Raw genomic sequence first — 17976 nt, forward strand, 5'->3', positions numbered from 1 at the left:
ACGCTTCCATAGACCCCCTCCTTCTACTCTGTAGATGAATATCGTAACAGAGACTGATAGACCAGCTTAGGTAAAAATTCTGCTATATTTCAGTTTTGACAGCACTTGGTTGCAACAGTCAAGATCGGGTATTCTGTGTACGATAAATTTATTAAAAGTACGTAACTGTGTTTTATTCTGTCAGTGTACCAACTCTGTAAATATTAGCAGTTACTGTGATATATTCACATATTTTGACAATCGCCTGACAAATGATGAGGATAATAATTATTATATTCCACTGTATTATGTTATACTTTTTGACATGTTATTTGTCATTCGCGATGGCCAGCGGCTATTTCCGTAGCAGTACGAAAATATTTGTTCGCTCCAGTTACTATCCTCTCTGGAAATATCACCTGGAACTACGACCTTTAACTGGAGTCACCGAGTCAGGAACGTCTAGACACACAGTTATTCCGTTACCAGCTTCCAGGTTATCTGTGGTGTAGTGGTGGGCAGGAAATCTCGTATCTGTTAGAAATCACAGTGACTGAGAAGTCACAGATATCACAGTAGCAACTTTACAGAATCTAACTGCGATTTCAGTCACAGTTAGCAGTCGCAAGTAGTATTTCACATTCAAAGACGTGAGCCATCTATTGGTCGAATTTAGCACTGCTTTCTGCGATTTCAGTGACAAGTCACAACTGAGAGTCGCAAGTAGCATCCAAAGAAGCGCGGTTAACAGTGGCATCTGTTGGCCAAAGTTCGTACTACGTCCATCTCTGCGGTACGCTATGGAGTCCAACTGCGATTTCCGTGACAAGTCGCAATTAAGAGTCGCAAGTAGCAACTAAAAAGCGCAGTTAACATACTTTTCCTAGTGCCATCTGTTGACCGACGTACGTACTTCGTAATGAGAGCCTTGTGCCTCACGAGATCGATGTGCTATGTGTGCGTATGAAGGGCTTATTTCAATAGTGGTACAAGTCCATTTTTGTTCATTTTGAGATACAGAGTCGTAAAGTTAAATGAGCGCTGAAAAATCTGCAGTTGAGATACCAGAAATATTCAAGCATATGGCTTCTTGCTAGAGATGAACCTTTATTTATGTTTGCTTGGATCATTAATTTCAGAAGCATTATAGACAGAAAAGTGGAGGTAATGGACTTGTACCACTATTGAAATAAGCCTTTCATATTATATGACGACATGCACATTCAACATCAGTTATGGTTGGTCAAATACTGCTGTGACTCTGAATGTATTATATTAATAAGAAGCAACATTGCCTTTTTCTCCTGAAAATATCAAGTAACGTAACAAATGTGTTTGATTCTGCTTCCAATATGACAGTTTTGGTTAATACTCCACATGCCTACAGGACTTTGCAATGTTAACACAGCAGAACTCAGACATCTGTATAAGTGTAGTGAAATGAAAACAGTCGTATGAATGCCTCACTTTTGTTCCGACACAGTTCAAGACTCGGGAGAAAAGTTTTACACCTGGTGTTCTACATGGCAACTTCACACACAAGAACTTTTTGCCGACACTACTACCACCTACATAAGTAAGCTTTTCCTGTGTTACTTTCAAGTAATGCACTTAAGCTATTCCCGATTTAACTGGAAGATCTGTACTTCCCACTTTCACATCAAAAGCCTCAAAATGCATATTGTAGACTTCGGGATATGTTACAGGTCAGTGTCACACCAAGATTGTGGAGAAGGGGGGAGGGGGGGGGGGGGGCTGCATGTCACTCTCCAACAAGTGTTTACCAATAAGTAAGTGGCGGAAAATTACGGGTATTGGACGGCTTAACATGTGGAAAGTGAGATTTTTATTATTCACTCACTGTATTTAACATTTATTATGCCTTTAAAATCGCACAACAACTTCAATAAAACACAGTTTAATCATTCACACACTTATTTCACAATTATTTCACTTTTAAACAGCAAATCCTCTAAGAGCTATCTTGAATCTTCACGAATCTCTCTCAACAGCCTTGATGTGGATAGATACGTACAGCAACCAGTAATCAGAGTCAGAACTGCGTCTGCAAAAACACAAGGATTATTAAACAATTTTTGCTGTCACTAATTACTAGCAATATAATTGACAGAGTAGATTGCTAATATTTGCTATAATGAATGTCACATTTGCAAGAACGATCTCACTGAAGTAATTAAGTGTATCGAAACGCTTATAAACTAACCTCTCGTCTGACGAAAACGGTCTAAAGACGCAGTGGCAAATTTCTTCAGATCTGCTGACAATGATATTTTGAGTTATCACTTTACTGAGTGACTGAAATGTAGTTCAGGTACCTGTGAACATAACAATATGTTAGAATTCATTTTCTAAACACGAACTATTACGGTACTGTATGGCTACTTATATATTAATTACACTATTAATATTTTCACAGTTGTTTCTTTAATACAAAATTAGAGCCAACGGAAGAAAAAATGTAAAACATACTTGCCAATGACAGGTTTGTTGCGATGCAATTGTCTGTGTTGACAGATGTAACTTTTTCATATGGTGGTAAGTCGCAGAAGTCACAGAAATCGCAGAAGTCACAGAAATCGCAGAAGTCACAGAAATCGCAGAAATCGCCGAAGTCGCGGAAGTCGCCGAAGTCGCGGAAGTCGCCGAAGTCGCCGAAGTCGCGGAAGTCGCAGAAGTAGCGGAAGTCGCAGAAGTAGCGGAAGTCGCAGAAGTAGCGGAAGTCGCGGAAGTAGCGGAAGTCGCGGAAGTCGCAGAAGTAGCGGAAGTCGCAGAAGTAGCAGTGGCGGAGGGATACACGACCTATGTTCCTTAACTGCGACTCTTAACTGCGACAAATCGCAGTTAAGAATAACAGATACTGAAAAGTAGCATTCACTGAAATCACTGATATCGGAAAATCGCAGTTTAGCCCATCACTAGTATGCGCAGTTTAAAGCTTCCGGATGCCTCTGTAAGGGGAAATCAACGGGTCGGCCTGCAGTGAGCGAAGAAACGGTTGAACGCGTGCGGGCAAGTTTTACGCGTAGCCTGCGGAAGTCGACGAATAAAGCAAGCAGGGAGCTAAACGTAGTACCACAGCCAACGGTTTGGAAAATCTTACGGAAAAGGCTAAAGCAGAAGCCTTACCGTTTACAATTGCTACAAGCCCTGACACCCGATGACAAAGTCAAACGCTTTGAATTTTCGGCGGGGTTGCAACAGCTCATGGAAGAGGATGCCTTCAGTGCGAAATTTGTTTTCAGTGATGAAGCAACATTTTTTCTTAATGGTGAAGTGAACAGACACAATGTGCGAATCTGGGCGGTAGAGAATCCTCACGCATTCGTGCAGCAAATTCGCAATTCACCAAAAGTTAACGTGTTTTGTGCAATCTCACAGTTTAAAGTTTACGGCCCCTTTTTCTTCTGCGAAAAAAACGTTGCAGGACACGTGTATCTGGACATGCTGGAAAATTGGCTCATGCCACAACTGGAGACCGACAGCGCCGATTTCATCTTTCAACAGGATGGTGCTCCACCGCACTTCCAACATGATGTTCGGCATTTCTTAAACAGGAGATTGGAAAACCGATGGATCGCTCGAGTTTTTGTATGTGTGTGCAAAGCATTGTGAAAATATCTCTAATAATAAAGTTATTGTAGAGCTGTGAAATCGCTTCAATCATTTGTAATAACCCTGTAGATAAAGTGCATCTAAAATTGTATGAATGCAACCAAAAACCAATAATCTATATTCATTTTTTATTTTTCCAAGTATGCAATTTTCGTACTATTTTTGTGATCCACTTAAATTTACTTAATCGTGTTAATTCTTATTCCACGAGCGATTAATTTACTCAAAGGCTGAAGACTATTTTGTGTTTTCATTTTCGTTAAATCTTGTATACCTGTAATTTTATATTTCACTTCATTCTTATCATTGTGAAATATTAATTACAATTAGAACTGTACATAGTTAGTGTGATTCAGTAATAAAATAATGATTTAATGACAACATCCTTAGGTTTGGCATGTTATTTCTCTCTGACTCTTGTGGTCTTTGACTTGTTTTGTTTTCAGATTATAAATAACTTGCTGTCACTTTTCCACTCAGTCCTCGTGTTAATTTTGTGTTTGGTCACATTTGTCAAAATTGATTTATCTGATGATGTCTTCTGATCTTAGAGGCATTCCACGTATTTCTCGTTAACTTCATCTCAATACATGTATGACATATGATACACCTGTAATATTTTTCCTAAGTATTTGGTTCTCATCTGTGGATTTCATGTTTTATTTCCATTGTCACATGTGGTCTATTTTTGTTTTTTTAGATATCTGCTGTGAAGATTGTTTAAAACCAAAACTGGTTGCAAATAAGTATTGTTACAGGCAGCACAGTGTCATGTATTTTTTTTTTTTTTTTTTTTTTTTTGAAATGCTATCAAATGTGTACTATACATCTTTCCTGCAGGTGAAAGGTTGTCGGGGCAATGGACTCGCCACCTCTGCCCCGCCCCCCCCTCCCCCCCCCCCCCATGCTATGATGAAGAAAGGTAGTACTGTACCTACAGTCAGACCAGTAGCCCAGTCATGGGCTGTGCAGCACAGACACTTTGATTCCCATTTTCTAGTATTCCCTGTCACCTACAGAGCTTGCTTCAGTTATAGAGGCCAGAATACAATAAACTTATGCTTTTCCGTGTAACTATAAGTCTTTAACGTTTTGAGAAAAAATGAGGAAAAATTACAGAGTAGTAGCTTCCTTTTTGTTTCCAAACCATAAACTAAAGAAGAGTGTTTTTCTTTGTCAGAACTATTGAGGATGATGACACGTGGGAGCTTCTGTTCTTTCCAGACAAGGCTTTCTAAACTTGCTAAAGAGCCTCAAAGAATGTATTTGGTAATGGGATGCTGGTTATTGTAACCTTTTAGTTACTCCATAAGATGATAAATATTATTTATTGGCTTATGATGTGCATTCTTCCTTTTGTATGTGTTTACCATCACTATAACTGGAATATATGTTCCTAGGAGACACAGTTAGAGGCAGGTTTTGCAACAGACTTGTTTAAATTTGTGAGTGTTAGTGGAAATGAATTCAGTAGAGCTATCGCAGGAGCTAATGAAATTGAAAGAATCCGTTGGTAGGCTACATCTTTTGTTTCCTTTGACATAGGGTTCGGAGCAAATTCGTCATTTGCCTAGCAACTGTGTACATTATCCATTATTCTTCCACATGTCTCTTCCTCTAAATAATGGAAATTCCTGTTTTTATTGCATGTTTGTCAAACCTATGCAAGTTGTTCCTGCTTCAGATAATGGTAAATAGAAGTGTCTGTTGTGCTTAAAATATTTCGGATATTCATTTCGTACTTTCATTCTGAGTTTGCTTACAGAGCTGTGCTACAGGGGTGGGGGGTGGGGGGAGATTTTATGAAACCTTGAGTTTATTTATGTAACTGTAAGTTATCAAAAGTAGAATCTTCAAGTTTGTTAATTTGGAGGATGTTATAGATTTAGTTTTTGTATATGACCAACTTTTAAGCTACTGTGACAGGCACCTTTCATCACGGTGACTCACCCAGATGAGCTCATCTTGTAACAGTAACTAAAACAGCCACATAAATTGTTTTATTTATTCAGTTCTAAGAGATAGTGATTAATTTTGAATTTATTTTCTGCAGGACGAGGTACCACAGGTGCGTGAAATCTTTGCAACAAAACTACACAAAGGACTTGGACGAGGAATTCCTCAGAAATGTCTCCCACTGGACTTCATGGGTTTCTATGCTCTTGGTGGTATTGAACCTGATAAGAGAATAAAGATGCTTATTAAGCAGAATATGGTTGTAGACATTAATAAAAGAAGAGAATATGTCAAAAGTATCTCCATGGGTGCAATAGGTTAGTACATTAGCACTCGAGTAACTGTATTTATTTATGTATATGTCTTTCTTTGTTCCAGAATATCTGCTGTTTCTAGGCTCATCATACAATAGATCTTTTCACTCAACTCTCAAAAGCCATGTGGCGAACAGTGTATTTGCAACTTTCACGTTGTTGAAGATCAGAACATTTTATTTCCAGCTGCTGGTGATATTTAAATACTTACAAAGTGTCATCTCAGAGATAGTTAATGCCTGCTTGAGGAATTCAAAATGTGATTTGACAGTTTCTACATAAAATAATAAGTCAGTTTTACTGTCCGGTCAAGTAAATTGTGATATGATATTGCCTTTTGCAGTGTTACATCTTTTATGCACCTCTTTTACTGACATCCTGCAGGATCAAGAGTGAGGATCCCCTGACCACATCAGGGTGAAATAAATGTTTCATGTTTCAGAATAACTGAAACTAAAATTCATGTTTAGATGTGATAACTGAAATTTTTGGCTATTATGTTATGCTGACAGCAAAATTAATCAGGTGTCATTAGAACAATACTCCTGTTTGTAGATGTGTCATACGTTATAGGCAAGAACATGTTTCAAGTGTGAATCCTTTCAGAGACTTCTGTTTTGGAACACCACAATTCTTTAGAACTGATGTAAAAGATTTTAGTGATCTTCCTGCACTTTTATAGTAAGGAATAGATAGTTAGTCTGCAAACAGATCAAATATTTTTTCTTGGTTCTTGATGCAGTGTGGTATTTTCACCCCTTAAACCTTGCCGATTCACCCATACAGTTTCATGAAGAGGTGTTCGAGTGGTCAACATAATCCCTGTTCACACCTTTAGCGATCCTCCCTGATTTTGGTCTGTTTTCACAATGTTTGGGTCACAAAATTGTGTTCCACGTTCCCTCCAGATGAGAATCCGTAGAGAATTACTCTCCAGGCCAAATCACAACTCATCTGTAAAAAAACATTGGGTTGTGTACACCGTTTGCTTCGATACAAAATGTCCAGTGGTTGCTGCAAGATCAGATGCCATTACCATCATGTCCTTAGAGCCAAATAACAGTTCTCTCTTTCAGATGTCACATGTGGTTGTCCCTGCCCTTGTCTTCGGGGTACAGTTTCAGTCTCTGTGAACTGTCGCCACGTCCGAGAAACAACAGAAGGATTTACACTACGCCATCAGGCCACACAAGTTTGTAACTGCCCTACTTCCATTCTTCCTCTAGGCCTCCATCACAGAGAGTCTGGGAGCCCTCTTATCTGTGCCATATTGCACTGTCTGTGACTATGTACACAGGGATTTTGGATGTGGGACTACCAGGCAAGCACCACCCCATTTGATAGATGCCCTTATGTCATTGTCGGTGTGGTTGTCCATTACCTGAAATGCCTTTTTCTGTGCAGAACATGGTCATAGGACTTCTGTTGATAGTTTATATTATAACCTCGTGAATTAGTCACAGATTGGGAAAATAGCAGATTGTTGCTTTACTTTTGTACGCCAGTGTAAATGACAGTGTGGATACTGTTGGAAACTACATGAGGAATTTATGGATAGTTCCATAGTACAAGGGTAGGAACTTAAATAGTGGCAACTATTTATTTACTACCGATACAAAAGAGTTACATGTTTTGCACCTGTTACTGTCTGTCAAAGTAGTCAGCAGCTTTGTGTAGAGCCCATTGCCAGCGATGTGGAAAGCGTAGTATAGCGTTAGCGGAGACTGTTCTATTGATGGTGCAAATGGAGCGGTCTGAAGTTATGGTGTTTCTCGTGTACAACTATGACGGTGTTATCCTAACGCATTATGTTCCTCCACAGCAGACCATCAGTGCACAGTATTACTGTTCGTCTTTGGAGCATCACCTGCAACCAGCTTTGCGAAAGAAGCGGTGCCACTTTCTGCGCAACCCATCTGTCATTTGCATGACAATGTGCAGGTGCATACAGCACAAGCTGTGGCTGCTCTGTTCGGTCAATGGAACTGGAAAGTACTGAACCATCCACCATACTCCCTGGACTTAAGTCCTTGTGACTTTGATTTGGTTCCGAAAATGGAGGAACCACTTTGTGGCATTCACTTCAGAACTGTTCCAGAGATTCGACAGGCAATAGACTGCTCCATTCGCACCATCAACAGAACAGGCTCTGCTAACGGGATACTACGCCTTCCACATTGCTGGCAACGGGTTCTACACACCACTGATGACTACTTTGAAAGACAGTAACAGGTGCAAACAAGTAACTCTTTTGTATCAGTTGTGAATAAATAGTTGCCACTATTTGAGTTCCAACTGTCGTATGTAAAAAACACACATTGCCAGAAAGTAGTAGCAAAATGAACAAAAGCCTACACAAGATCAGTGCTAGGGGTAAAACCTTATCATTTCAACGTCATTGTAAGCAAATATAATGAATTGTGTATAAATTGGAGGAAAGACCTTATGTTATGTGACTACGCTGTTAATAATCAACTGGAAACAGCTACAACTGTTAAACATCTAAGATTATGCATACTTTTTTGGTGTGATTTACATTGTAACAACCACTTGAAACGATTTAGGAAGTATGGGTCCTAGAAACAGATTCATTGGCTAGAAGTGGAGCTGGTCATTATCAGTGGGATCCACTGAATGGTCAACTAACCTCTTAATTGCAGTTTGACAATGACAATTCATTCAGATGGACAACTGGTTGGTGGTCAAGTCCACATAAATCGCTGTGCAGAAGTTACAGCAGACCTGATATATGGTATGCGGCTTTCACAGATGACCCTACCTCTGATACGATTTCATATGTCTGTGACAAGATTGGAATAGGATGTGCTGAGTAGATGAGTTGTTTCCTCTTTACGCCACACTCAGTCCCAAGCCCTTGCCACAAGATCATACCACTGCAGAAGATCCAGATGCAAGTCCTGTCCTATGCACCCATCAAGGATCCCTCTTCATCTGTTCTATCTCCCCCTCCAATCCAGACTACCACATCATTGTGTGCTGTGCACAGCTCCTGTGCCTGCAGCCAGAAAGAGCTCATTGGTGCCAAATTCCTGTCCGATGTACCTTTTGCCTCTCCCTCCCAACTGTCAGCCACACTTCCCCAATCCTCCCTCCCATTCCCTGTCTCCTTTCTCTTCTCACCCACTCCACCCGACACATCCCATCACCTCAGTTTAGCTTCAATGCTTGCACAGTGTAGCCAGCGAGGTCAATGTATCTGTAGGGGAGAGAGAGAGAGAGAGAGAGAGAGAGAGAGAGAGCGCAAGTAGTGTTCTCAGTCTTGTTTATGTACCTGTGGATGACTAAGTATCTGTGTTTACTCTTTCAATTATTTATACTCAGCCATAGGCTTTAAATATTGTTTGTCAACCTGTGGCCCTTGCGAAGCAGAATTAATAGATACAGAGAAGATTCAAAGTGGACCAGCACATCTTGTCATGTGTTCATTTAGTAAGTGTTTGTGTGGTGGAAATGATTATTCAACTCTAATGATAGATATCACAAGTGATGTATTGTATATCACACAGAGGCTTACTGCTAAATTTACAAAAGCAGAAGTTCTTTGAAGACTCTGGTAATATGTTGTTTTCTCCTACTTATATCTCAGTAATAACCAAAACAACAAAATTGCAGCAATTTGGACTCATAAGTAGGCATTCTTTCTGCACATTGTTCAACAGTAGAATAGGAAGGAGGAAGATAATGGTGGTATACAAAGTCTCTGCCATACACTGTAAGGTGGTTTGCAAAGCATAGATATAGATGTGAAAGACTAAGTTTTGGATCTTTATTGTGCATTTTGGGGGCAATGTGACACCAATTTCACTCTTCAAGCATACCTTGTGGACTAACTCAAAGTGTCTACTAGTCACTGGTTCCCCTCGGTAACACTTAAACTCCTTACTCTTTGCACTGAAGATGTGTAGTTAGAATCTCTGTGCACTGAAGCTGTGTAATTAGAATCTCTGGGAGTGACTTGAAGTAGCGGAAAAGCATCCGGACCAGACGAGGTACCTGTAAGATTCTACAGTGATTATGCTAAAGAACTTGCCCCCTTTCTATCAGCAATTTATCGTAGATCTCTGGAAGAACGTAAAGTACCTAGCGACTGGAAGAAAGCGCAGGTCGTTCCCATTTTCAAGAAGGGTCATAAATCAGATGCGAATAATTATAGGCCTATTTCGCTTACGTCAATCTGTTGTAGAATAATGGAACATGTTTTATGTTCTCGTATTATGACGTTCTTAGATAATACAAATCTCCTTCATCATAACCAACATGGATTCCGCAAACAGAGATCATGTGAAACTCAGCTCGCCCTATTTGTCCAAGAAATTCACAGTGCCGTAGACACTGGCGAGCAGATTGATGCCGTATTCCTGGACTTCAGGAAGGCATTTGATACGGTTCTGCACTTACGTTTAGTGAAAAAAATACGAGCTTACGGAATATCGGACCAGGTTTGTGATTGGATTCAGGATTTCCTAGAAGAAAGAACACAACATGTCATTCTTAACGGTTCAAAATCTGCAGATGTAGAGGTAATTTTGGGAGTACCGCAAGGAAGCGTGATAGGACCTTTATTGTTTACAATATACATAAATGACTTAGTTGACAACATCGGTAGCTCCGTGAGGCTATTTGCAGATGACACGGTTGTCTACAAGAAAGTAGCAACATCAGAAGACTCGTACGTACTCCAGGAAGACCTGCAGAGGATTAATGAATGGTGCGACAGCTGGCAGCTTTCCCTAAACGTAGATAAATGTAATATAATGCGCATACATAGGGGCAGAAATCCATTCCAGTACGATTATGCCATAGGTGGTAAATCATTGGAAGCGGTAACGACCGTAAAATACTTAGGAGTTACTATCCGGAGCGATCTGAAGTGGAATGATCACATAAAACAAATAGTGGGAAAAGCAGGCGCCAGGTTGATATTCATAGGAAGAATTCTAAGAAAATGTGACTCATCGACGAAAGAAGTAGCTTACAAAACGCTTGTTCGTCCGATTCTTGAGTATTGCTCATCAGTATGGGACCCTTACCAGGTTGGATTAATAGAAGAGATAGACATGATCCAGCGAAAAGCAGCGCGATTCGTCATGGGGACATTTAGTCAGCGCGAGAGCGTTACGGAGATGCTGAACAAGCTCCAGTGGCGGACACTTCAAGAAAGGCGTTACGCAATACGGAGAGGTTTATTATCGAAATTACGAGAGAGCACATTCCGGGAAGAGATGGGCAACATATTACTACCGCCCACATATATCTCGCGTAATGATCACAACGAAAAGATCCGAGAAATTAGAGCAAATACGGAGACTTACAAGCAGTCGTTCTTCCCACGCACAATTCGTGAATGGAACAGGGAAGGGGGGATCAGATAGTGGTACAATAAGTACCCTCCGCCACACACCGTAAGGTGGCTCGCGGAGTATAGATGTAGATGTAGATGTAGATCTATATTTATGAGATGTGACTGGTTACCACACTGTTAGTGAAAGGCAGCAATCCAGCTTACAGTCCTTGTCTTACCAGCAATCATTCTTCCCATGAACCATACCCAACTAGAACTGGAAAATGAGGAAGTGATAGTGGTACACAAACTGTCCTCCACTACACACCGTAAGGGGTGTGCAGTACCACCAAAGTTTAGAATCTATTAATCAACTTCTTTACTGAAAATATGACACCCCCCCCCCCCCCCCCCTCATGCATCCATACATAGTGACTCTGTGATGCACACAGCAACTGTAATATGCTTAATAGTTCCTAAAGAAACACCAAATCATATGAACTTGGCCCCATAGTCCTTAGCATTGTGATTGGCCCTGATGTAAAAGTGTCACTGTGCTTTCTGTAAGTGCGATGGTGGCCAGTCACTACAGCAAAAAACATTATCAAGTGAAGAATTACTGTGGTCTGCTGTCAGAAGGCCAAGGTAGTGTCCTTTGTGCTTGCACAACACGAGTACCGTATTTACTCGAATCTAAGCCACACTTGAAAAATGAGACTCGAAATCAAGGGAAAAAAAAATTCCTGAATCTAAGCTGCACCTGAAATCTGAGACTCGAAATTCAAAGGGAGAGAAAAGTTTTAGACCACACCTGGATATCGAAACAAAGTTGGTCCATTGTAACATGAGACACAATTGAGGTCGAATAGATGAAGATACAGCTACAGTAGTCTGGTTCGAGTCGTAAGCTTAGCAGTTAAGCTTTACCAGGTAGCCATTGCTATGCGTCAGGCGCTCCGTCTGTATTTATATGGGTACCCTTCCTTTTTCATGTGCTTCGTCTGGTTTGAATCGATTGCTTATTTTGCTTTGATCTGATAAGTGCCGTTCTCTTTCTTATAGGTATTTACGTCACTCTACGCTGAAAATGCATTATTGTGCTGTGTCATGCATTGTTTGTCGCATTCTGATAATGAGTGTTTACGACCTGTCGCTGTTCGCAGCGTGGCTTGCTTTTGTGTGCGCTACCGCGGCTTACAATAAAAAAAGAGAGGAATTGTCTCATAAGCAAAACAATGGCAAGAGACTGCTATTTGTTGTTACTTACACTGCTGCTTTCTTTGATAATGATCAACAAGAACCAAATAATAGACTTTGTATGATAGATGATGTTCTGGACGAGAGTTTAGCGAAAATTTTTCTCCGTTTGAAAATCTGTGCAGACGCCTCTTTAGTACATTGCATTCTGCACAGAAATTAGATTTATCTCGGATTTAAAAATCTAGTCAGTTGCCGTGGTTCATTTCTGACTGTATCACTATGAATAATATGAATATAAACATGACATGATATGTATATTCTTCAGTGTTTACTGTCGTCTCACTCTAGTTTCGTAGTTTATTAGGCAGACAGGATTTAAATGAGATAGCAGCAAACACGAAAGAATACATGGCAAATTTTACATTCTTCTACCTTTTAATTTACTTACTGACGCAGAGGTTTTGGTGCCAATATTTATCTTTGTGGCTGGAAAGCATGCCTGTATAGCGCTACATATATTCGATGGCAGAAGTTAGTTGTGGTGGCACCTACCAACATTTTTCAGAACTTCCGCTTACTTTGCACTCGATTCTAAGCCTCAGCGGTTTTTTGGATTACAAAAACGGGAAAAAAGTTCAGCTTAGATTCGAGTAAATATGGTAGTCATGTCCTAGCAGCAAACATCAACGATCTCATTGTCAGCGTGCTAGGTGGGCAAATGATGTTAGTTCAGGGTGTAGCATCAATGCCAGCCCCAGAATGGCAGACAGATTAAACATGCACTCCAAGAGCATGGCATGAAGACAGTTGGCAGGACAACCAGCAAAACAAATGTGTCATTCAGAGTGGCCAAAGACAAATTGGGTTTACAGAATATTGTGCACTTGTGACAAAGTATGTATCAGAAATACTGAGCAGTTCGTTAACACCAAGGTCACGGAACACAAATGTAAGTAAAACTTCACTGAAACTCAAGTTCTATCTGTGAAAAGTAATTGCCATATTTGTTTGTTATGAGAAGACATAGAGATCTATAAGCATTATACCAACTTTTAACAACAAAAAGGAAAGTCTCAGGGTGAGTGAGTGTTGGATTCCTATCTTGCACAAAATGACAAAGGTGGTTAATAAGTGGGAGAACAGAGTGGTGATGGCCACAGAGAAGTGCTTGGATAGTGATACCAAAGAGTTTGATATCAATTCATTACAAGTAATGGAGGATGAGAATACCAGCTACTTAAGTTGTTGAGACCTCATCAAATTATCAAACAAACTCGTCCACTGAAGAACCCAAAACAGATTTCACAGGCAATATGTCTTTCAGTCTCATTTGCTACTTGCAGGTTATCCTTGCCTACAAAATTCCTGACAAAATGTACAGATCAGTTGACAGATTACATGTGTGCTTTCAAAGATACTGTGCCTGTGCAGCAGCTTGCAGGCATATGAGTTGGCTTCTGTGGAGCCTAAACTAACATAATTTCCCCACTTAGTACACTGACGTTGACGTTAGCTGCTATGATGTGGCTACTCATGTTGTGCATGTGCTCAGGAACTTTCCCCATCTCCCATGGCCATTTGACAGTAGACATCTCATGGCATGACCATAGTAGTTATTCACTTGATAACATACCTTTTTCATATGGTGACTGGCCGCTGTGGAATTTACAGAAAGTGTGGTGTTATATCAGGGCCATATATACTGCTAAGGGCCTGCAGAGCAAATTAATATGATTGGGAGTTTCGTTATGAACTATTAAGTAGAATGAGATTTTCACTCTGCAGCGGAGTGTGCGCTGATATGAAACTTCCTGGCAGATTAAAACTGTGTGCCCGACCGAAACTCGAACTCGGGACCTTTGCCTTTCGCGGGCAAGTGCTCTACCAACTGAGCTACCGAAGCACAACTCAGGCCCGGTACTCACAGCTTTACTTCTGCCAGACGAGGTACTGGCAGAAGTAAAGCTGTGAGTACCGGGCGTGAGTCGTGCTTCGGTAGCTCAGTTGGTAGAGCACTTGCCCGCGAAAGGCAAAGGTCCCGAGTTCGAGTCTCGGTCGGGCACACAGTTTTAATCTGCCAGGAAGTTTCATATCAGCGCACACTCCACTGCAGAGTGAAAATCTCATTCTGGAAACATCCCCCAGGCTGTGGCTAAGCCATGTCTCCGCAATATCCTTTCTTTCAGGAGTGCTAGTTCTGCAAGGTTCGCAGGAGAGCTTCTGTAAAGTTTGGAAGGTAGGAGACGAGGTACTGGCAGAAGTAAAGCTGTGAGTACCGGGCGTGAGTCGTGCTTCGGTAGCTCAGTTGGTAGAGCACTTGCCCGCGAAAGGCAAAGGTCCCGAGTTCGAGTCTCGGTCGGGCACACAGTTTTAATCTGCCAGGAAGTTTCATATCAGCGCACACTCCACTGCAGAGTGAAAATCTCATTCTGGAAACATCCCCCAGGCTGTGGCTAAGCCATGTCTCCGCAATATCCTTTCTTTCAGGAGTGCTAGTTCTGCAAGGTTCGCAGGAGAGCTTCTGTAAAGTTTGGAAGGTAGGAGACGAGGTACTGGCAGAAGTAAAGCTGTGAGTACCGGGCGTGAGTCGTGCTTCGGTAGCTCAGTTGGTAGAGCACTTGCCCGCGAAAGGCAAAGGTCCCGAGTTCGAGTCTCTGTCGGGCACACAGTTTTAATCTGCCAGGAAGTTTCAACTATTAAGTATATTACAGCTGTTCGGTACATCCCTTAAAGTCCCTGTACCAGGAGGCACAAGTGGCACTCATATTTTCAGTAAGGAAGTTGATTAATAGATTCTAAACCTATGTGGTATTGTATAACACAGTAAATACCTTTTTGATGGCATCACACCGCATGTTTGTGAGTTACTATAGCTCAGGAGAAACACTTGCATAAAAACATATCATAGTAGTTTTGGAACAGACAAGTAATTACACAGTGGTAGACCAGAACTGTAACCTGGATTGATGCCTTTCATAAACACTGTATTAGTCAATCACGCCTCACAAAACATCTCTCAACACTTCAGCATATCATGCTCAAAGATTCTAAACGCACAGCTTCAGTGCAAAAACTATGTGAAGTTTGAGTGTTACGGAGGGTACTCAACAATATGTAGACACTTTGAGCTAGTACATGAGGCGTGCCCAAAGAGTGCAATGGTGCCTCCCAAAAGGTTTCAAAACAGAGTTTACCACATCCACATCTATAATCTGTAAATCATCTTACATTACATGGCAGAAATAAGTTAAATTTTGCTTAGTATTGTGTTTTATCCTCGGAATGCTTGTTGTGGGTAAAGCAAAACAAGAGACTGTGATTTGTTGGCAGAACACTTTAAAGTGCAACAGGTTTACTAAATAGACTGCTTATATCACACTTGTCAGCCTTCTTTTTGAATGTTGCTGTGCGATGAGGGATCTGTGTCACAGGGGACTAACATGTGACACAGACATGATATGTGAATTGGATGGCAATCATTAAAACAAAGGCATTTTTCATTGCAGCAGTATGTTGTGAAGTTTCTATCACTAACTTCCTCTTCCAATTTCAAAAATATTCAGTTGGCACCCACCTACTTAGGGAGAATTGATGATCATGATAAAATAAGAGAACTCAGAGCTCGCACACAAAGATTTAAGTGCTCGTTTTCCTGCATGCCATTCGAGAGTGGAACAGTAAAGAAATAACTTGAAGGCGGTTCAATGAAACCCTTGCCAGGCACTTAATTATGATTGTGGAGCAATAGTGTAGATGTAGAAACAGTTGTATCTCATGTCCGACATACCATAGCTCACATATTCTTCTCGTTCATGTTACACATATGTTGTACACACTCCTCCTTTGGATTGGAGGCTCATACAAAAGGTTAAGTAAATATGGGTGTGTGTGTGTGTGTGGGGGGGGGGGGGCAGGGCTCAGTTTTTGTGCCATTCCTCATGATTAATGCTTCAAGTCAATAGAAATACTTTTGAAGTTAGAACCTTTACTGCCAGTCCATTGTTATCTTGTAATCATTTCACTGTTTCCCACTGGTTTCATAGTTCAAGATATTTCAAAACCTAGATATTTCATTATATTATAAACACTGTCTGGGATTCTTTGCCCAGTTTTTAATATAAATGTTACAACAGACTTAGGACATGGATGAATTGGAAAGATAGTTGATTTAAATAATATAATTTTATCAGTTTAGTAGTAAATGTCTAGTTTTCTAATTGTTGTAGTATGTGTGTTGGTTACTTTAAGAAACCTGTATTTCTGTTTTTTTTTTTTTTTTTAATGTTCATTAGCTGGCCTGCTAGATAAAGGACTCACCCAATTGACACACATTCTTCCTGACTACATGATGGTATTTGCTGTACCTGTGCTGACTCATCATCCTTTCTATACATCTCATGAAGACTTGGATCAGCTCATGAAAATCAAACAGTGCCTCTGGTTTGTTATGGAACCACTCATAACAAAAAATGATCTCTATTGCTTTGGGTTCTACAAGAGTCTCATTGAAAGGATGAAGAATCACAAAGATGCATTTAAAGGAGATGAGGATGCTGTGAATCACGTGAGTACCGCTTACATACTGTTTTTCTCTTTTTTTTAAGTCTGAAGCTGTTAGTATATACATGTATCAAATTGATGTGCCCAAAATGAAGTTTTGCTGGTGTGTACTAATTGCTAATCTGACAACGGGTGTCCAGAGGGTAATGGGAGGAACAACAGCTTACAACTAAAATTGTAAATAAAACTGCAGATAAACTATTGTTTTTCTTCCATTAGTCTGATAAATAGATAATGATGTCCAGTCACAGAATTCTCGACTAGAATACTCATAAAATACTAATCATATAGCCCCCTGTGGATCCAGAGGTAAGATTAGGCCCCAGGTATTCCTGCCCGTCATAAGACGTGACTGAAAGGAGTCTCACGCGTTTGAGCCTTTATGTGGTAGTCCCCTGTAGGGTTTGATCTCCATTCAAAATTTTCCCAAAGAGCGAGCCAATTAGGGAAGGGCACCTTACGTGGTACATGTGTCCATTGTGCGTTGAGATCTTTAGTCCACTTTCTCGTCGTCGCATTGCATTCCTGCCAGTTGTCTTATCTCTTTGGCGAGGACACCTTCCTGGGTGCGTTTTCCACCACACACTATGCAGTGTCACTTTCTGTGCTGACGATGACCATGAACTTCTTTGTACCTCATATCCAGCATGGTAGTCAGTCCGTTGTGGTGGGGTCGCCATGTACCCTGTTGATTGTAGCCCCCTGACAACACAGGGATCACTCTGCTGCTTGTGCTGCTTACTCCCCATGTATACCAAGGAGTAGATACCCGTCACCCTGTGGCATCGAGAATCCCAGAAATGGCCATCCTGCCAGGGGGCCTTTGCTGTGGCTGGGCGGTGCCCATGGGGAGGGCCCCTGGTCGGAGTGTGTGGCATCAGGGTGGATGACACATCATGAAGCGTAGTACATCATCTCTTGCTGGTGGTGTGCCACCAGCAGTTTCTAAGTGGGCAAAGTTTAACTTTAATGCTGAGAAATATGACCCCAAGTCATTCCCCACCCTGGCCACACCATGAGAGGAATGCCAGG

The 17976-nt window shown here is 41.0% G+C and overlaps 1 protein-coding gene across 2 annotated transcripts in view; it reads left to right on the top strand.

Annotated features, from left to right (window-relative positions):
* Positions 1-17976, top strand: part of LOC126194825 (sister chromatid cohesion protein PDS5 homolog B-B) — a 204540-nt gene that overhangs the window by 151687 nt on the left and 34877 nt on the right. For both annotated transcript variants that reach the window (XM_049933153.1, XM_049933154.1), the window contains exons 18-19: positions 5666-5885; positions 16677-16948. In XM_049933153.1, coding sequence (XP_049789110.1) covers positions 5666-5885; positions 16677-16948 — 492 coding nt within the window. The remainder of the gene's footprint in view (positions 1-5665; positions 5886-16676; positions 16949-17976) is intronic.

This window comes from Schistocerca nitens, chromosome 7 (assembly GCF_023898315.1).
Source record: "Schistocerca nitens isolate TAMUIC-IGC-003100 chromosome 7, iqSchNite1.1, whole genome shotgun sequence".
NCBI classification, from domain to species: domain Eukaryota; kingdom Metazoa; phylum Arthropoda; class Insecta; order Orthoptera; family Acrididae; genus Schistocerca; species Schistocerca nitens.